Below are 21,836 nucleotides of genomic sequence, written 5' to 3' on the forward strand. Positions count from 1 at the left end.
TTGGTGGTGTGATAATGTTGAAATCGAGATCCCTGCAAGCCAATCTGACAAAGAGCTACAGACAAAGCATGCACCATGGTGTTGTTGGCATAAATTTTATACTGAAACGGAAAAGTTGAAATTCGAGAGCCAAGGGGGTTAGTATAAAGAGTGAAAGGGTGAATGAAATCCTGAGGAGCACCAACAGGTAACAAAGAAGGAATAGAAACTCCAATCAGCAAAAAAGCAGACTCAAGAGATAAGACTGAAATCAGGGAAGTGCTGTGGCACTGGTACCAAGGGCACGCTATTTGGTAGTTATTTTTGTCCTTGAGTTGGTCTTGAGCTGGGCAGGGTTGGGTAGAGCATACAAATTGAATAAACAGCAGTAGCACTTAGATTTATATCCTGCTTCATGGTACTTTTACAGCCCTCTCTAAGTCATTTACAGAGTCAGCATATTTTTCCCAACAATCTGGGTCCTCATTGTACTGATCTCGGAAGGATGGAAGGCTGAGTCAACCTTGAGCCGGTCAGGATCGAACTACTGGCAGTCGGCAGAATTAGCCTGCAATACTGCATTCTATCCATTACGCCACCATAGTTCTTCTAAATAAATGTGAGACCTCAAAATTTGGTAATCCCGTGTGGGAAAAGGTCTAAAAGAGCAAGAAAAATGACAAATAATTGTCAAAGGCTACCAAAAGATCATTTGAAATGAATAATTACAGATTTAATTGAACGGGCCGTGTGAAAATGTTGTCAAGGGAACAAAATGGCAGTGGAAGGGAAAAAAGGGCCTCTATTGAAATGTGGCAATTGTACGACTTTCAGATATATTGGCCTGCATCTCACCTCAAATCTCAGCCACCAGGTCAAGAAATTAGTGGATTGGCAATGCAATATATCTGAAGAGCGCCATATCGATATTTTCTAAAGAACTTTTGCTCATTTTGGAACAATTCCTATGATCTAGCTAATTATTTGGGGAAATTCCCTATCTCATCAGAAAAAAATCCATGGAGAGAGAAGAAAGCAAGCGACGTAATATGGAATATTCCATCTGCATCATTTTTAAACGATACATATATCATTTAGACCTTCACAGCTCTTTCCCGGATGCATTGGTTTATTCCAGCTTTACTACTAGTTTGTGTTCTCCCAGGGAGTATTTAAGTCTTGTTCCTATAAATGGCTCAAGACGGCTCATATTTTCAAATTCTCAATCTTCAGTTTGTTATTATTTTCCAGTTTACTGTATGGTTGACATGAATCAGCTGAAGGATGGATAGAAGACCAAACAACTGAGAAATGGTTCTAATGTTGATGATGAAGAATAGGCCTAGATCTTTACATTTGCTCCTAACTCTTAAGGCAGTTTTCATCAACCTTGTCCTCTCCCAATTGGAGCATTTCAAGTCCCCTAATTTTCCAGTCAATATGGACGTGGGAATTAAACTCAACCAGATTTGGGGCGGCTTTGTTAGGAATACCAGAAAGTGGGACAGAAATACAAATGCTTGGCAATTATCTTCACCACCACATTCTCCCACTGAATCAACCTGGCCAATCTTGCTGGGAAAACTCAAGGCTCTGTGTGTGTGTGTGTGTGTGTGTGTGTGTGTGATGCTCAAGAGATGTTTCTATAGTAATGCCAGGTTTTTGAAACAGCCTCCCAGTAAAAATTAGCCTAGCTCCATGATGGCGAACCTATGGAACACGTGCCAGAGGTGGCACAAGGAGTCCTCTCTGTGGGCACATGCTCCATCGCTAGCTGCTCTTCTGGTTTAAAGCATGCGCATGCGTACCGGGCAGCTAGTCTTCAGGATTCTGACGCTCCAACGCTTGCACATGTGCTCATGTTCCGGTTTGGGCACTCGGTGCCAAGAAGGTTCGCCATCACTGGCCTCGCTGCTCTTCAATTGCTTTCTGGAAACAGCTGAGAAGTAGAATTATTCTGGAAGGCATAAGGGGCACAAAGCTTTCTTGGATGGGGTTTCATAAATTGATGGCTGTTGGTATATTGTCATGGTAGTCCAGACAAGGAAACCAAAAGCAAGAATATTAATATTACTTTTATTGTAAGGTTGCAGTTATCGAATCTCGCAAGTCTAAAATCACTTCCACCTCTTCTGCCTTACCTCTCGGAGAATTAGAGAGGGTCAACTCCAGGATGCTTGGAACTCCGACTGAAGCTCTGGACTTTCTCTTGCCTGCAATTCTTCCTCCGGTCTCTTACAATGTATTACACAAGAATGTAGTCCTTGACTTATGACCACAATTAAGCTCCAAATTTCCATTGTTAAGCAAGGCAGTGGTAAGTTGTGTCCCATTTTACAACATTTTTTGCCACAATTGTTAAGTGAATCATTGCAGCTGTTACATGAATCATTCAGTTGTTAAGTGAATCTGACTTCCACCATTAACTTTGCTTGTCAGAAGCTGGCTAGGAAGGTTACAAATGGTAATTACATGATTTTGAGACAATTGTCATAAATATATCCCAGCTTGGGCTTTTATTATGTTTAAATGTGTATAATTTTAAACTAATTGTGGATGCTTTAATTATTGCACTTAATACAGACTGCCAGGAGCCCCTTGGGATAGTAGTGGCATATAAATATAAGTAAAAAACAGAACTGTGGGATTTCCATAGCAGAGTTAAGATAGAATTAACCCTCTAGTAGATTCTATGTTATCATCTGCAGGTTTGGCCATGGCCATGCGCTCTACGTGGGGGCTGCCCTTGAAAAGCGGGAATCTGGAAGTGCCAGTTAGTTCAAAATACAGCAGCCGGCATGGATTTGTGCAGCCCATTTAGTGGGCTCATGCGGGAGCTGCATTGATTGCCGATTTGCTTCCAGGACCAGGTCATCTAAGGCAGTGGTCCCCAACCCCCGGTCCGCGGACCGGTGCCGGGCCGTGGAGTACCTGGCACCGGGCCGCGCAGCGGCCGGGGGCCATGATCGCTGCAGCGCCGGGGGCCATATTTGCAACTTTGTAGTCCTCATGAACGCGCCCTTTCTCTGCCCCCCCCCCGCCGCCCCAGATGTGCGGGGCTGGGGGGGCGAGGGGAGGCCCGATCTCCCCCCCGCCCTCTTGCTCTGCTCGCCCCGGGAGGGAGGGGGCGGCGGCGGCGGCCTCGGCCCGAACTTGGGATGCTGCTGGCGGAGGCTGCCTGGGAGACGAAACTTTGTCCGCGGACTCACCCGGCCCGCCTGCCCCGTGGAATGACGAGGGGGGTGGCAGGAGCGGGCGGCGGCGCTGCATTTTCCTCCCAAGGAGAAACTAAGGTTGCGGGGGGGAGGGGCGCAGCGCGGCCGTTTCGGGGGAACTTGGGGAGCTTCGCCGTTCCGAGAGGCGCTTCGCGCGCAGCCCCACCCAGGTGGGAGATGTTTTCCTCCACCGAGGCGGGGAGGGGGGGCTTTACGTAAGACTCGCGGCGCAGCTCTGCCCCCCCTCCTGGAGTGTCACCTGCCTCCCGCCCCTCCCCCCCGCCGCTCCGCCGAAGCGCTTTTTGTGTCAGGCCGGCGGGGCTCTCGGGGACCCTTCGGCCGCAGCCCGCCTTCTCCCCCTCTTCCCTTCATGGAGCGCGGCGCGGAGGCCCACCCCCTCGGAAGCAGCCGGCCTCCGCCGCGCCAGCCGCCCGCCCGCCCGAAGTAGGACACAGGGCCATCTTTTTCCCCCGCCGAACTGCAGCGAGGAAAAAGGGCTGCCCGAGCGAGCGGATCGCGGGGTCGGTTCCCCCTCCCTTCCCCCGGCGGCCGAGGAGGAGGAGGCGGGGCGGCCTCGCGGGCTGTCAGCCTTGGCGTGAAGGAAGCCCCCCCCCCTGCGGAACGCGCGCCCAGGATGGCCGCCTTCCCACCCGCCGGTCCGGAAGGCCGAGGGAGGCTCGTCTGACTGGTCCGCGGCGATAAAAAGGTTGGGGACCACTGATCTAAGGGACCGTCGCCTCTTGCTGGTTACACCCAACCAGCCCACCAGAGCGAGGAGGCAATGAAAGTTGAGGGCCCCATCCCCTAGGAAGGTACATCTGGTGGGATTCAGAAGAAGAGCCTTCTCTGTGGTAGCTCCCTCCCTTCGTCATATCATCCCTCCAGGAATCCGTCTGGTCCCCACGGACACCCTGTTGTAAGGCAGCAGACCTGAGGAACCCAGAGTGGGATGGAGCCCATCAAATGGCGTATTTGACTGGCTAATTGTTTTTTTTATTTTCATTTTTTCTATACTGTGTTTTTATTGTTTGTAAGCGCCTAGGGATGCTGTGGGAAAGTTAAAATTTCTAAATAAATAAACTTCCTGCCATTAAATGCATGAGGAAAAGTCTCAGACCGGCACTCATAAGCCCAAAATGAAGGAGCTACAGCAATCCCCATTTCCGTTGTCGCAGAATTGCTCTGACTTCTGTATACCAGAGGATTCTGAGCCTCCGAGGATGGAGGGGACGGTCCCTATTTTGTATAGTATTTCCTTTAAATAAGTTGGAGGCTGGACATACATGATAAGGATTTTGGCATTGCTAAACCAAGTCAGGTCTTAATGCTGAGAGTCTCTCATCAATTTATGCTCTGCGCTTCTATCGAAGGATCTGGTACTTTACCTTCTGACGAGACATGGAGATGGGATGATCAACCTGGGTTCCCAAACCACATGGTGGTACCACATGCATTTTTGGTAACCTCCTCATCCTATAATCATGACTGCCAAAATCAGTGGTGGCATTTTTAAAGCAAGGAAGAAAGATTTCCCTAAAATCTAGACAAAAATTAAACATTCAACCCAATTCACAGAAATGAGGCCGGGCTTAACATTATCGCCTCTTCTACTGCAGCCCCCCCCCCCCCCATATGCTTTAAATGACCTGGGAAACGTTTTATAATCAGTTGAGTAATTAAGTAATTTTACATCGTTGGTATCCTGTATCAGTTATACTGATTATGTAAGCTGCTCCAAATTGAGGTAAGCCAGCCATGCTGCATTTTGGGGGTGCGTTTTGAACAGAAGTGTCATTCTATAAAATTTCTGTTTCAACAACACTGACAACAACAACAACAACAACAACAGTGCTCACACAGGAGAGAAGAATGAAACAGCAGATGATGGATGAAATCAGCAACTCTCGTGTGTGTTGAGAGATGAGGTGTATTTTGGGAAACAGCACCATTTAAGTACAAACAAGTTTCCAGTACAGGGAGGTTATAGGTTATAGGCTTTTTACATTTATATGCTGCCTATTCCCCGGAGGGACTCAGGGCGGCTAACAAACCCAGGGGAGGGAGTAATACAAAACAAAAACAGCAACCAACAGACAAGATACAAAGAGGGTTTAGAAACGATCAACAGTCACCCAATTTGAGCGGGGAAGGGAACTCGTCAGCCCCCGGCCTGTCAGAACAGCCAGGTTTTAAGGGCTGTCCGGAAGGCCTGGAGGGTGGTGAGGGTCCGGATCTCCGCGGGGAGCTCGTTCCAAAGGGCCGGAGCAGCCACAGAGAAGGCCCTCCTCCGGGTGGTCGACAACCGGCATTGGCCGGCGGATGGAATTCGGAGGAGGCCAAGTCTGTGGGATCTGATGGGGTCTTTGGGGGGGGGTGATTGGCAGCAGGCGGCCTCTCAAGTAGGAAAGCTCAGTCTAGGAAAGCTTTGCAATAAACCAATGAAACTGAACAAGCCACCTTAGCTCCATTCTGAAGATGGCTAGTCAGCGCTAATCGTACATTTTTTATGGAGTTGTAAATAAAGGGTAATTCCCATTCCTGCTGCTTCCAGCTGTTCTGAACATTAAAAAAAAAGTTCTTCCCTCCTGGAAGTTCAGCGTTATCACTCCCTTTCATTATGTGGAATAGGATACAATCACAGACGGCTAGTATTAGTAGCCACCATAATGCAAGCCTGCTAGAAAGTATATTTCACCTGAAAATGTTATTTCGCCCCAAGCCAAGCACTAATCAGAGGCAGGACTCGGAAACAGAGAAGAAACACCAGCTGTTTATTGTATCAAGAGCAATACAGCTGCTACAGTCGCATCCTGTCTTTGATTGTTTAAATCTAAGGAGGCTGAGTTATATGCCGAGTGGGCGGTTACATAAATCATTGAAAGAAATACAGAAAGATCAGAGCAGCCTCTTTACTCTTGACACTTTGCCACTGATTTCTTGGTATTTAAGCAAAATATCTGCATTCCTTAAATGACTCCAAACATCACACATGGAGACAAGAGCAATGGGTCTCGGTAGAAGTTATTTGCTTAATATGATAAAATGCATTTTATCCGTGAGATTTGTTTGCTAGCCATACCTCTCAAGTTCAATGTGTAGCTTTCCATCAGCCTTGACATTTCCGTAATAACAAAATCCTTGAGGATCCAAGTTCAGTGACAAGCTTTATCCCTTTTGAGGGCACAAAAATAAAATCTGATATATGGTTAGAAACTTTGAAGCCAAATATTATCTTAATCTGGAAAATAGGCCTCTCAGCTAAGCCACGCAGATGCTAATGAGCTAAATATCACTCTAAATCTTCTCAATGAGGGTTTTTTGGTGGGGGAGGGGGAGAAGAGATCCACTGGTTTAAGAGTGATGAAATGTCAAGTTGATCATCTCCCATTCTCAAAAAACCTATTTGAGGTTACTATACCAGAATTAGCACAATATGCAATTACATAAAAAACTTTGATACTTAATACAGATTAAATTATGAAACATACCTTCACAAAATAATTCTGAGAAGATAGAAGGAACAAAATGCAACCACACTATCTTTAAACCTACACTACAACTACATCATAAGGTTTTCCAAAGGCTTAGGGCATAAATTCTAACTTTATGAAGTAGAAACATAAACAACAATAGAGAGGGAATACGTAGTTTTATAAAGTTTCTTTAAAAAACAGATTCCCCAGAAAAACAGCCAGTGAGAGGCTGCTGCGTGAGAGACAGTCTTTCATCCACTTAAAATGTCATTTTAGAAAATATATTTGTGGGTAGGAGATTATCTGCTGTGGGGAGCAGCTCGCCTGTAAAAGCGGTGAAACGATACTCCTTGTGAAGGTCCTTCTTCAATTCAGTAAGCTCCCCCTCCAAATGTTCAACCTGTGGTGGCAAAGATTCAGATATGAATAAACAACCCGCACACAACACCTAATGACCAAATTAACATAACATGACCGTCTTATTTACGGTTGTGCCTCAAACAATACTACGCAGTTGAAAACGTGGATAGATAAACCTGGCTCTCTGCCATTCTCATGTCAATGTGAAATAATTCCCTTTGGCCAAGAAAGCTTCAATTATGAATTCTGCTCAGTATTGTTGCTAATATCTATTCTTCTACATGCTGAACCTACTGGGTATCTGGATCTCATCGAGTGGAATGCAGTGTGTCTCTAGTCTAGGATGAAGAAATAATGAAATGCAAAAATTAAGAGCTGCCCCACACTTCCTACTTGCCCCGACATGAAGATAACCGCTAAATGTCGAGAACATGAATACACGATGATGTGCCCAACCCATCCTGACCCACCACAAATGTAGCCTCCACCTGTTATTTCTCTTTCAGCTTTAATTATAACGTATTTCCACTTCTCTGTTGCACACCAACTCAGATGTACCCGCATCCTATGCCTCTAGCCACCAATTGATTTCCTTTTCAGTTGGATACACGAAGTGAACCAGTTGTTAAACCAGTAGGATCCCACCCCCGTACAGGTTTTATAACATATAAGGTTAATATAATATATAATAGTATACATATTTTCTGTTGATATTTTATTAAATCCTGCTTGAAATGTTTTTTCATTCATTCATTTGCAAAGCACCATAATCAAAATTCTTTGTCTTATTTCAACTCGTTTTCCTAAATGAAGAAATAATGTTCCTTCCTTTATTTTTCATTCATGTTGCTCAACCTATCTTCCCATCTTACAAATTGATTGCATTTACTAGAGTGAGTTAGGAACTGCTTTGGAATCTTGATTCATATGCAAACCCAACTTCTGTCAACATAGTTTATGGTAGGATTTGCAGTCAAGAGGAGGGGAGACTGGAAAACTTCAAGGGGGTGAGAGTGACAAGAGCACAAATCACATTCCATCCCAGCATTTAGGAATGGTACATAATGGTATATTTCAAAGGGAATAAATGCAACCTACAATGTCAACATCTTTGATTTGATTTCTAAATGCAAACCTACAGTTTCAAGGTCTTGATTTGCTTTTTCCATATCTTCTTTGGGTAATCCTCTTAACTTTTTTCTTTTTTCTTTCATTAATTGTGTGTGCTGTTTAATGCGATTTTCTACTTCCTTGTATTTTGCAGCCCTGAAAGAAGAAGCAGAATCAATGCTTTCCCCCCAAATTTGTCTCGTTTTCATGTATAGATCTACTTAGGAATTACATATTTAATAAGTACTCTTACATGGCAATTAAAAAGCCATATGGAAATGTAGAAAGAGTAACATTTTAAAAGGCCTGAAGCTTCTGAATGTGTGGATATTTGGGATATATGTTTAAGCTTCTAAAACTACAGAATTGAATAAACTGGAATTTTTAATCTGCTTGTCCTAGCCTACAAAAAAATTAGGATGCAATCTTGCTTAGAAATAAACTTTAATAATCTTTAATAAAGTCAGTTAGAATTTAGTAAACACAGAATTATACAGTTTTCTACTAGTCACCTTCCTACCTTTTTCCCCCCCAATCCTTGTATCCTTTCCCATGGCCCATCAGGGAAAGATAGAAATAAAAATGGACCTTGATTCTTACCTAATCTTTGAAAAAATTACACATCTCTCACAACAGAATAAAAATCAGCCTACAACATGGACAATAAACACTGTAAAACACCATGCATTTATATAGATGAGCCCATCTGTATTCAAGTTTGGTCCTAAATATTTGACAAACGGCAAATTATAGTCATAGCCTTGAGGAGGTACATAATACCTATAGTTGGTAAAATTTCTTAACACTAGAAGCAGAAAATCTGCTGAACATCTTGGCCACACCCTAGCAGTAAAAATACTATTGCGATATGATTAATTAATGTTCAATTTTGAGACTTTTCTTATTAGTCTTCAAATCAGCAGCCTTAGAGGGAACTGCCTCATTCAGCTTAATGACCGGGCTGGCTTTGAGAGCAGTTTTCAAAACAGAGTCCGATAGAATAAATATCTCGGGTACATGCGATAGGGTAGAAGAATTTCCTTATTCAATAGTGATGACATCATTTTGACCACTACCTTGGGTCATAGAAAGTAATGCTTTTGATTATCCATTCTCTGCATCTGTCTTTATAGAAGGGCAAGGAGTTCCAAAATATTAATTCATATTTTAGATAAATATCCAGGAAAACAGCTAACAGGAGCAGTGGCTTTGCTGGATATGGAACAAGAGTAGGTCCAATTTTTCCAGTAACTTTTGGCTGGTATGAATTTCTTTCTATTTTTTAAAAAATCATGTTACAGCGTGGTTTTGAACTGATGGTTCTGCTTATGTTCGCTATAAAAATAATAGAAATCCTGACCAATATTATTCCACAAGGCTATGGTTTAATTCTACATTTAGTACTTAGAAAAGAGATCTTCCCTCCCCTTCATTTTTTTTGCTATGTTTACCTGCTCTCTTAATTTTTTTATACATTAAAGCAATTAAAAAGAAAATGATATAATTTGAAATGCTAATGTTTCCAAATGAGGCATGTGTCCACCAATACCCTTTTCTGGCCGGGAGGATGACTTGGAGAGCTTTTCATGTATCCAGAGTCCTTGTGGTAATGATTCATGTGGACGTAATCTCTAGAGGACACACAGAGGTAATTAGGCAACAGGGCCATGGCTCCCACCACCATCTGGGCCTCGCTTGTCCTTGGCAATCTTAAAGCCAACTGCTCTTCCTAATTTTTCTGAGAACAAAACAAATCTTACTACTACACTGAGGCATAGGGCCACCAGAGCTGTCTCTACATACTTGTACTGTCAACCTTTGGTTTTGATTTTGACTTAAAAACTCATAATGATAATGAGGGCAGGATGATCCAGCAAGTACTATTCTGTTTCCTATCCTATATTTAAAGTAATTGGATTATAACTTTATTTAATTCTTTGAAGATTTTTGTTAGAAGTATAATCTACTGGTGTGAGTTTTGTGAGCTGGGAGCTGTCTGAAGTCACCCCTGAGCTTCCATGATTAAGACATTGTTTCCATTACGCGTCTAATATTTTAACCTCTTTATGACACATTCCACATGGGCTTTCTCTTTATATTAAGTTTAAAAAATTACATTATCACTTTTATTGCACAATTCAAGACAGCACATCTTATTTGCCACTAGGAAGCATGCAATGTTTCCATGCTCTTTTTCTTGAATGTATCTTCAAATGAGAAACAAACATTGCATGCAAACATACGATCTGAAGACTTTTTCAGAAATCAGAGTTTGGTTTATTATAGTAATGCTTCTCCATTCAGATATGACTATTGGAAAAAAAAACATGCAAAATATTTCAAACCCTGAAACTTCTGAAAATGCAGGAGTAATATCTATTCTAGCTGTATGCAAAAAAGGCATATGCTATTATTTTGGAGAACAATAGAATATCAGTGCATTGCTTGTTCTCTTTCATCACTGTGTTATCAATTGCTATCAGCTAAGGAAAAAAAATCTTTAAACTGATTAAGCATCTGTCTCCTGTCTTCAAGCTTTAAAGCAATTAAAAATGTTTTTCTTCTGAAGTCCCTAGTTATGAACAAGAAGTTTCCACAAAGCAACTTATAGAGCAGAATCCAGGAAGAAGAAAAAAGTTATATTAGACTGGTGTGGCAGGATCATATTTAAACATTAAACAATAATTTTATAGATTGTTTAATGAACAAGTACACAAGAAAAGGAAAAGGAAAGCAACAGCAACAATAGACCATAATTTGCAAGAATGGCAGCTTAGAACATGTGGAATTTTGTCTCCGCCAATAACACTTAGACTTATATACCACTTCACAGTGCTTTAAAGCCCTCTCTAAGTGGTTTACAAAGTCGGCATATATCACCCAACAATCTGGGTCCTCATTTTACCAACCTTGGAAGAATGAAAAGCTCAGTCAACCTTGAGCCAGTCAGGATTGAACTCCTGCTGTGGGCAGTTAGCCTGCAGTACTGCATTCTAACCACTGAGCCACCGTGCCTGTTCTGCCTCGAGCCTTGTAGGCTTGCTCGGGGCATGCAGTTAATTCCACGCTTAGGAATCTCATTCAGATCAAGTTTATTATCAGGCATTCTTAATAGCAAAAGTTACAGTTCAATGTTAAGATACTTCTGACTTTCCATAATCTGTCCCATTGCGTGGTGTAAAAAGATGATGATTTCACTCCCATGCTGAGCGGAGATACAAAACACTACTATTCTGGTTCACAAAGGTATTTAAACTGTCCGACTATAAAGTCTGCAGGCAGGCAGAATGCCCCAGTGGCCAATCAGAATGCCCCAGTGACACGTGATCACATGTCATGGAACTACATTTTTCATAAGGCAGTCTCTGCCTACATTTCCCATGAGGTAGTTTCTTAAAGGAGACAGTTCTTAATTCCTACACTAGCTGTATACTGCTGGGGCAGCACAGTGCCTCTAAATGTCTGTATAGGCTCTCATTTCTGAGATGAATAAGTGTCTTTTGATTAATAAAAGTAGCAAACAGCTGCACTACCCTTTTATGACAGTCATTCGTGATATGATATTGATAGCGACGTATTGGTATAATGAACATCTTCAGGCTCAAAGTACTTTTTCTTTTAAAATGCTACTGGCATTTCTGCTGCTACAGAATTTGAATCGGATTACGGGAGCTGATGCAATGCACATTATGAAATTATAGAAGAACAGGGAAGAGGAGAAGGAGATGGAAGAAGAAGATGAAAAGGAGGAGGAAGAGGAAGAAGCAGCTGTACCTAGTTGTTAATTTGTGTTGCTAAATTGGAAAGGAGGACCTGGAACGTTAGAAAACTGTAGTGCCCGTGTCAGGCCTGCATTTATATTCCTTTTAGAATTTTGGCCTGCCCACTTTCTCTTATTTCATTATGTTGTTTCTTTAGTATAGTTGATGGGAGGGGGGAATAGACAGGAGTGAGATTGTGGAATGTATTGTTTTTATTCTTTACCAGAAGCCAAGATCATCTTTTGTCTCCGCACTTTCACACCTGACCAGAAGCAGCTGGGTGTGGATGCCAGCGTGGAAGAAGAAGATTGGACCATGTGATGAATTGTGGGTGTGGGGACAAGATCATGGACTTTTAACTGGGTGGAATTCTGATGTCATTTCCAGAATTGAGATTCCATAGCATGATGCCAACATGTCTGTCTTATTAAATTGGAACTTTAAGGATAGCTCTGCCTTGGACTCTGATTTAATTCTGCATGATATTTGGAACGCTGACAGCCAGTTTCTGAATGAGAAAGTATTTGCAGTCTATCAATTAGGATTTTATTTATAATAATATGCTGTATATATATATATCTCAATTAAATATTACATAAATGCTTCCATTTCATAAAACAGCTTGTATCTATGATAATAGGCCAAGCAGATACAGGTAGTCCTCAACTTACAACAGTTCATTTAGTGATTGTTCAAAGTTATAATGACACTGAAAAAAATGACTTACGGCCATTTTTAACACTTATGACTGTTATAGCATCCCCATGGCCACATGATTTACATTCAGATGTTTGACAACTGACTCACATTTATGACAGGTGCAGAGTCCCAGACTCACGTGATCCCCTTTTGTGACCTTCTGACAAGCAAAGGCAATGGGGAAGCCAGATTCACTTAACCATAAAAGGCGGGGAATTTCTGGTGGGTGGGGGTGTGTTTGGGGATTGTCATGTGTGTTGGGCCTGGTCTCTGGGTGTTATGTGAATTTCACTGTATGTGTTTACTGTGTATATATGTACAATGACAATAAAGTATTCTATATTACTAATTAACAACTGCAATGATTCACTTAACAAATGTGGCAAGGAAAGTCACAAAATGGGGCAAAACTCACTTAACAAATTTCTCACTTAACAACATGGATTTGGGGCTCAATTGTGATCATAAGTTGAGGATTACCTGTATATAATTAGTCTTAACAATCATAGTTGGGACAGGAATTTATGTTGCTAAGAAAGGCAATTGTCAAGTTAGTCACATCTAATTTTATGACATTTTTTGCCATGGTTGCGAAGCAAATCATTGCAGTTGTTAAATAAATCATGTGGCCATTAAGCAAATCTGGCTTCCACCATTGACTTTGCTTGTCAGAAGAAGGGGGGGGAGTTGCAAATGGCGATCACGTGACATTGGGACACTGCAACCGTCATAAATACATGCCAATTGTTAAGTGCTTGAATTCTGATCAAGAGACCGAGGGGTTGCTGTGACACTTGTTAAGTGCAAAGACTGGTTGTAAATCACTTTTTTTCAGTGCTGTTGTAACTTTGCATGGGTATTAAATGAATGCCTGTAAGTCGAGGACTATCTGTAAAGGGGACAGAATGAAAGAGAGTTGGAAGGGACCTTGAAGGTCTTCTACTCCATCCCCCGCTTACACAGGGAACCAAATGGTCCTCCAATTTCTTCTTAAAAACTTCCAGTGTTGGAGCATTCATAACTTCTGGAGGCAAGTTGTTCCACTGATTACGTTAATTGTTCTGTCGGGAAATTCCTCTTAGCTCTAGGTTGCTTCTCTCCTTGATTAGTTTCTACCTATTGTTTATTGTCCTGCCCTCAGGTGCTTTTTGGAGAATAGCTTGACTCCCTCTTCTTTCTGGCAACTCCTGAGATATTGGAAGGCTGCTATCATGTCTCCCTTAGTCCTTCTTTCTATTAAACTAGACCTTCCCAATTCCAGCAACTGCTCTTTATATGTTTTAGTCTCCACTCCACTTTGTTGCTCTTCTCTGCACTCTTTCTAGAATCTGAACATCTTTTTTATATTGTGTTGACCAAAACTGGATGTAGCATTCCAAGTGTGGCCTTATCAAGTCATTATAAAATGGCATTAACACTCCATGTGATCTTGATTCTGTCCCTCTGTTAGTGTAGCCTAGAAGTGTGTTGGCCTTTTTGGCAGCTGTAGAAGACTGCTGACTCACATTTAAGTGATTGTCCACTAGGACTCTAAGATTCCTCTCACGGTTACTACTGTTCAGCCAGGTATGATAGGAATATTTTTTTTGGGGGGGGGGAGAGTAGAGAGAAGGTCAATTAACATATTGTTCAACTGGAGTTGGGATATGGGAATATTGGACAATATACAGAAACAGAAAGAAAAGAAAAATGGCATTGTATTTCTCCCAATACAAGGCCTTGTTATTGGAGTAACTCCAAAGAGCCGCATCTCTTTTAGTGCACTCTATAGCCATGTTAAAGCATCCTCTTCCAATCAATGAGCCAACAGAAAAGTATGCCAGCATAAACTACCCTTGGTTGAGCCCTCTTCTGCTCCAGTAATAAGCCTGGTAAGGAGCATTGTCTTTAAATAATTCAATAGAAAAAAGGGACTCTGGTTTCAGTTCTACTCCTATCGAGTGCCAGCCTCTGGCTTGAGAAACAAGTTGCTTTCTTGAGATGAAGAAAGACGGACAGGTTTAGGTGTATGATAGAGCAGTTGATTTAACTACCTGTCAGATTGCCCAACTTACAAGTTACAGGTGTAGATGTATTATTGTTTTGAAATAGGGGAAAATTCATGTACATAAGGATCCCATGCAGAACTTGGCAAACTCTATGATAAGCTCAGGTCAGGCTCTACATAAGTACAGATGTGTAATCCAGATCTCCTATCTTTCCTGAACGTCAACCACAATGTCCATGAAGGGTGGTGCTTGCAACAGCCTAAAACTATACATAGGAGCTTGGCAAATGCCAACTCAGTTACATCATAAACTACATCATCAGGGAAGTATAATAGATTGTGTGGATGGCAAAAATTGAATTGAGGTAAGAGGGAAAACAATACTTTAAAATTGGAACAGCCCAAAGCAACTTTAAATGAATTCACCCTAGGTGAAGAGCGTGAGGAAGGCAAATTTGTGAGGACATGGCATACAGGTTGATTACCTGAACATGTTTTTGTTACCGTTAGGGGGATGTGAGGCTGACCCCTTAGTTCTTACCTGAAGGTATCAGTGGCTTTTATTGAATTTATATTTTGCGCTGTTTCTATGTGCTCATCCAGGTCAGATGGTTCTCTCCAACTGTCTAGCTTGTCATTGCTCTTAATATTATCGGTAGCATAAGGTGCGTTTTGGGATACCTAAAAAAATGTGACATATGGTGGCATTAGAGCAACTTGGGGAAAAAGATCAACTCGTTGTGCTAGTTGGATTTAATGCAGGATAGCAATATGGTTAAAGTATTGGAATGAGACTAGGAAGCCAAGAGTCAAGTCTAGCAATGGCCACGAGAGTTCCCTTGGTCTCAACTCAGGGATGGAAGGAGAGATACTCCTCCTTATGCTACCTTGAGTTTATGGAGGATAGGTCGAATATAATCAAATAAATACTTAAGGTATGAAATTTGTTGTTTAAATTTCCCAACTATTAATCCCCTTTTTTACGACTCATTTAATCAAATGTAATCATTTCAAATATCACAGCAGCTATTTTCTAATCACACCCTGAGGAAGAACGTGGGTGTATTATATACATAGGTAGCAACTTACTTTTTCTCTTCATATAAAGGGAAGGCAAACTACATTTTTAAAACACATCTAGAGGTTAAAGGCAATCAGCACATCTCTCAAAAGATGTACAAATGCAGCAGGAGACCTTCAAGTGTTCTGCTGCCTAGAAAAGGAACCATTATGTATGTTGCCATTCCCTACTAGAAAGGCCAGTTATATTTGAAAGAGAAGAAAACAAAACATGGGAGCTAATGGGAACTTACGGTGTTTGTTTTTCATCAAATACCGTTGGTTCTTAGTGAGATCCTGGGGAATCAAACTGAGAAATGACTGGCTTAATTTCTATAGGATACAGCATCACCTTTCTCATATCTAGAGCCAGAACTCCTATCACAATTCAATCAATTGTGGTTTTTTTTCCCTTGCTAGTTTGAACCAACAAGAAAAGAAAACCTGTTGCCACGATTCAGCTTCCAGACAACTCTACCCGGATGACTGAGAATCTTCATCCTCTTTCAACAGGTTTCCCAGCATGAGCCGGTTTTCTCAAGAAGCACATGCTAGTATTGTTGTGAGCATTTGGGTTCCTTTTTTTATACATTCGTGTTTTGAACCATTAGATTCTCATTTGATCAGACAATACTTGACCCTTAGTTATTTACTGATTACATCCATGTTTCCTATCCTTCTCTGCCTGTGCCTCCATCTTCTACATGTGGCCTATTTAACCCCTACGTATTTTGTCAAGAACAAACCCTAATTTCAGCCTGTTCCAAATGTAGGTCTGAAATCTAATAGCAGAAATTAGCATTGCCAGCGACTGTGGCCCTGAGAAACTATTACCAGATGTCCTCAAAGTCATTCCAGAGATGGTCCCCCCCCCCCGTCTCCCTCCATGTTAAATTATTATCCAGTCAGAATTTCAGCTGATCTATCAAAGATAATAATTCTAACCCAGCCGAGGGGAGAAGCGCATACTATGTTTAGCAGTAGAAAGGCAGGCTCAGAAACTCCCTGGATGAGAGTTAAATGGGAGGAAAACTGCTGAGACTCATTTAATCATCATGGGATATAAAAGAGGGACTGAGAGAGAAGAGATGGGGGGGGGGGGAGACAGTGGGAGAGAGAGAGAGAGAGAGAAAAGTGAAGGACATGCTCATAGTTTTGCAAGGAGTATAAAGTATTAATGGTGTTTAAAAATCATACTCTTCAGGGATATGTCAATCACTGCTTCATTTCTCACATAAAAATCATGTAAGAATGGAAACAAACTCCTTGGAGCACTGAATCAATGTAACTATTGTCCTTGACATTTTACTGTAGAGCAAAACGTTTTTAAAAAAATTTAGAATTTTTTTTTTAGAATTTTATTAGAATTTGTAGGCCGCCCTTTTCCCTGAGGGGACTCAGGGCGGCTCACACAAAAACTGGGAAGGGGGGGAATACAGACAGTAGGACAACATGTAATAAAATAGCAAACAACATACATTCATCATTCGGGAGGGGCAACTATCCTTATCCCCAGGCCTGACGGGCGAGCCAGTTCTTCAAGGCTATGCGGAAGGCCTGGACGGTGGAGAGGGTGCGAATCTCCACGGGGAGCTCGTTCCAAAGGGTCGGGGCTACTGCTGAAAAGGCCCTCCTCCTTGTAGTTGCCAGCCGACACTGGCTGGCCGATGGAATGCGGAGGAGGCCTAATCTATGGGATCTTATCGGTCGCAGGGATGTAATTGGCAGAAGGCGGTCTCTCAAGTATCCAGATCCACTGCCATGTAGGGCTTTATGGGTGATTAATAGCACCTTGAAGCGCATCCGGAGATCAACAGGTAGCCAGCGCAGCTCGCGGAGGATAGGTGTAATGCGGGTGAATCGGGGTGCACCCGCAATCACTCGCGCGGCTGCATTCTGCACTAGCTGAAGTCGCCGGATGCTCTTCAAGGGCAGCCCCATGTAGAGCACATTGCAGTATTCCAGCCTAGAGGTCACAAGGGCCCGAGTGACTGTTGTGAGAGCCTCCCGATTCAGGTAGGGTCGCAACTGGCGCACCAGGCGAACCTGGGCGAACGCCCCCCTGGTCACAGCCGTTAAGTGGTGGTCAAATGACAGCTGTGGATCCAGGAGGACTCCCAAGTTGCGCACCCTCTCTGAGGGGTATAAAATTTGACCCCCCAGCCTGAGTGGTGGAACAGTAGCCAAATCTTTGGGAGGGAAACACAACAGCCACTCGGTCTTTTCTGGGTTGAGCACAAGCTTGTTAACCCTCATCCAGTCCATGACGGCCTCAAGGCCCCGGCACATCACGTCCACCGCTTCATTGAGTTGGCACGGGGCGGACAGATACAATTGAGTATCGTCCGCATATTGATGGTATCTAATCCCGTGCCTGCGGATGATCTCTCCCAGCGGTTTCATGTAGATGTTGAATAGTAGGGGGGATAAGACCGAGCCCTGAGGCACCCCATAATTTAGGGGCCTAGGGGACGATCTCTGCCCCCCCACTAACACCGACTGCGACCTGTCCGAGAGGTAGGAGGAGAACCACCGTAGCACGGTGCCTCCCACTCCCACCTCCCGCAGTCGTCGCAGAAGGATACCATGGTCGATGGTATCGAAAGCCGCTGAGAGGTCAAGGAGGACCAGGATGGAGGAACGTCCTTCATCTCTGGCTCTCCAGAGATCATCCATCAATGCGACCAAAGCGGTTTCTGTGCTGTAACCGGGCCTGAAGCCTGACTGGAAGGGGTCTAGGTAGTTTGCTTCCTCCAAGGACCGTTGGAGCTGGAAGGCCACCACCTTCTCAACAACCTTCCCCAGAAATGGAAGGTTGGAGACTGGACGATAGCTATTAAGAACAGCTGGATCCAAGGATGGTTTCTTCAGGAGGGGTCTCACCACCGCCGCTTTCAGTGTGGCGGGGAAGTTCCCCTCCCGAAGGGGAACAAAAATCATTTGTTAAGAATGCCAATTAATAAAATATCTTCTTTTATTAAAACTAGTCTTTATTATTTGATCCCAAATTGTGTGTAAATGAAAGATGATTGGATCTCTTGGATGGATCACTGATGTGGGAAGTGCACAGGCTTCATGTTCCTGTTTCTTGAGTTTCTACATAGTTCAGAACATGATTTCTATAACTTCCTCAACAGATCCCATCTCAAGTTGTGTGAAAACTATCCCAGACAAGTCTTCTATTCCGAATCCTCTTACGAAGAGTGTCAGTTTTAATGAAATGACATTCGCCTATGCTCTCCTTTCTAAATCCTAAAGTTAATTATATCCAATTTCCCATTTTTCTGAATTACGTAGCATCTTTGACAGCTGTATGACATAAAGAAGCATGCATGGAGAGCAGCATGATGGCTTGTATGAGTGACATCCATGCATGCAGCTGTGGAAAGATGGCATGATCCACTGGAATTTGCTCTGAAAGCTGTTGGGAAACAACTCATGATATACCCTTTGGCGGCTGAATTGCTAATAACATTCAAGAATTATGAGATATCACAATGTAAAATCAGTGTGAAACTTATAAGTGCCTATTGTATTTTATTTGTTTATTAAATTATACCTGGCACTCTACATGGAATCTTGGCTGTTTACCAGAGATGTATGGGAATCAACAGTATAATAAGTGTTCACTTCAGCAGCACATAAACTAAAACTGGAATGATAGAGATTAGCATTTGGCCCTTGCCCAAAAATGACATGCAAATCCATGCAGCCTTCCATTATTTTGTCCCAGGATGCAGAGGACAAATTTATAGCTCCCTGAGATGCGATGTGACCTGTGGCTGAATATTTGACTTCTTAGCTAAGTGCTTTGTATTATGATAGATTTAGTTAGCCATGGATTAACTCTTGTTATTTTATATTTGCTTAATATTTTTTATCCCATTTATGGATTTTTGATGTTTATGTATAATTTAGGTTTTTTAAATGTTTTTTATCTTTGTGTATTTTACACTTTTAAGTTTTTAAAATTATTAATTGTTTGCACTCTACTTTTTTTTAGGCTGGTCTATGATCGTAATAAAGATTTCATGGATTGATAGTACAATAAAACTACAAGAATAATACAAGAAAACACCCAAAATATAAAGTTAAAAATTGCAATGAAATAAAAATCATTAATAGTAATATAAAAAACAATAGTATTTTTAATCTTCCTCAGGCACCCTGAAACAATTCAGTTTTTAAAAGCTTATGGAAAGCCAATAAGATAATAGGCATTTTACCAGTAAGAGGAACTATAACAGCTGCCTGCCTCTCCTCTTATCCAGTTGCTCAACCTTGAAATAAGTAATTAAATTAAAAAATTATATAGAAGCCATTACTTGCAAAAATCAGAAAACTCTATAAACTGCAATTATAAACACAAATAGCAAATGAACAAACCCCCTCATTCCCAAAATTTCCTTTTATTCTAATCACTCTATTCTTATGAAAATATATTAATAAGAAGTCCAGTCATTTTTAAAAGAAGAAAAACCAATTCTCAGTATTAGAAGGAAAGGGATTATCCAAGGAGGAAGGCTAATGATGCTAAACCCAGAAGCTAAACTCTTATCTCATTGTCTCTCTGATGAGGCCTGGGGTTGCTATTAAAATCAGACAATAAAACACCTCGTGTGGTCATCTTTACAGAGAACAGATCTGCACTTCAAAGCACACTCTGTCTGAAGAACATGTCAATTCACTAGATTTAAAAAAAAACCTTTTTAAAGTTGATAGAAAGCAAGGTGATTTAGAAAAACCAGACCTATTTTACTGCTAAGGGATCATCCAAACTAAGCAGTTATATATTTCATCTGTTAGCATACTTCTCCTTATTGCAAAATTTGTTACATATCTATTTATTCTCCCCCCCAAAAAATTGCATGCACATATGCAAATTGGCACACATATATTTTATTATTTATTTATTAAATCGATTTATAGGCCGCCCAATCCCGGAGGATTGCCCTTTTTAATTTTGGAGAGAGGAATGACCCTGTGTGGAGGAGGGGCAGCCTGCTTTTATCCTATACTTGACTTTTTAATAGTAGATATACAAGAAGCAGATTTCCCTACATTTGGGTGAGCTGTTTTATTGTACCTCGTGGTAAAGATGCTACTTTCATATTACATCTTATTCTTTGTAATACAACGTTTAGTACAGGAGCTGGGGGTAAGGGATAATCACAAGGCGCATAGCTAAAGAATTTACTTGTTTATATAATGTCACAACAACGAAGTAGAAACTTCAGATATGACTTTGACCTCCAAATAATTTCTAAAGTCCTTGCTCTCCCTAATTTGTTGTAAAATAAATCACATCGCTGTTTGCAAAGCAGCCTTAAAGATAATGTCAATGACATTCCATGTAGAATCCAGATTTTATCAGCTCTCATCAGATCACGACTCTTCAAAATATTCATGTTTATTTTTTAGAGATACATGTTGTAGGATAAAAACGGTATGACAACATTTCAGCAAGAAAATCTTCTCAAGTAAATAAGTTAAGAGGTTTGAATTTTGTTTACAGCTTTGTATATGCCTTCAGTCCTAGCATTCTGGCAAGGTCTACCTGTTTTAATAAAGTGGTAAATGTTAAACAGTCTTTTTATGGCTGTTAGAAAACATTCGAAATGAACAGTATAAACACATCTGCTTTTGTGTTTTCGCTCTTTTAAATGAGACTGGAAAATGAAGGTCTTTTTCATGCTAACTAAAATAAGGCGAAACCTGCCTGCCTGCCTGCCTGCCTGCTACCTCTGGTCTGATGCTTCCCCATATAGACCAAGGGGAAAGGATGGCTGCAGCTCAGGGATGAAATGTGGCTCGCTGGGTGCTCTCTGAGCTGGTTCGTTTGCTGGCAGATGATTCCTGACCAGACTCTGGAAAAACAAAGAAACCCCAACCTCAGAAAGCACCGAGGTCTCCAAACCTCTCATGTCTTGCTAGTAAATAGTTACAAAATAAGTAACCTATGCGAAATGCATTACCCACGTATATATGTGTGAGATATCTGAAAGGGCTTGAGGGGGTATATAACTCAAACAAGACTACGTGTACCTTCGCAGGAAAAAAAACAGCATGAGTGTCCCAAAGAATCAGACCACTGAGTTTATTACAGATTTCCCACCTTAGACAGTTTCAGGCATATTCAATGTGAGTTACATAAATAAAACATGAAGATATAAAATTAACTTTTGTTGATCCA

At 41.7% G+C, this 21,836-nt stretch overlaps 1 protein-coding gene and 1 non-coding gene across 5 annotated transcripts in view; one reads left to right on the forward strand and one right to left on the reverse strand.

The window, feature by feature from the left end:
- Positions 1 to 5,550: 5,550 nt before the first annotated feature.
- LRRC27 (leucine rich repeat containing 27) overlaps positions 5,551 to 21,836 on the reverse strand; it is a 54,762-nt gene continuing 38,476 nt past the window's right edge. For 3 of the 4 annotated variants that reach the window (XM_032225470.1, XM_032225468.1, XM_032225469.1), the window contains exons 9-11: positions 15,126 to 15,265; positions 8,167 to 8,293; positions 5,552 to 7,067 (exon numbers count right to left, since the gene is read on the reverse strand). In XM_032225470.1, coding sequence (XP_032081361.1) covers positions 6,927 to 7,067; positions 8,167 to 8,293; positions 15,126 to 15,265 — 408 coding nt within the window. In that variant the 3' untranslated portion in view covers positions 5,552 to 6,926. Of the gene's footprint in view, positions 7,068 to 8,166; positions 8,294 to 15,125; positions 15,266 to 21,836 lie in introns of all 4 variants that reach the window. The other variant, XM_032225471.1, reaches the window with a different exon arrangement.
- Positions 19,266 to 19,369, forward strand: LOC116514484. The gene has a single exon (XR_004256122.1). It is a non-coding gene; the product is annotated as a U6 spliceosomal RNA (small nuclear RNA).

This window comes from Thamnophis elegans, chromosome 10, assembly GCF_009769535.1.
Source record: "Thamnophis elegans isolate rThaEle1 chromosome 10, rThaEle1.pri, whole genome shotgun sequence".
In the NCBI taxonomy this organism is placed as follows: Eukaryota; Metazoa; Chordata; class Lepidosauria; order Squamata; family Colubridae; genus Thamnophis; species Thamnophis elegans.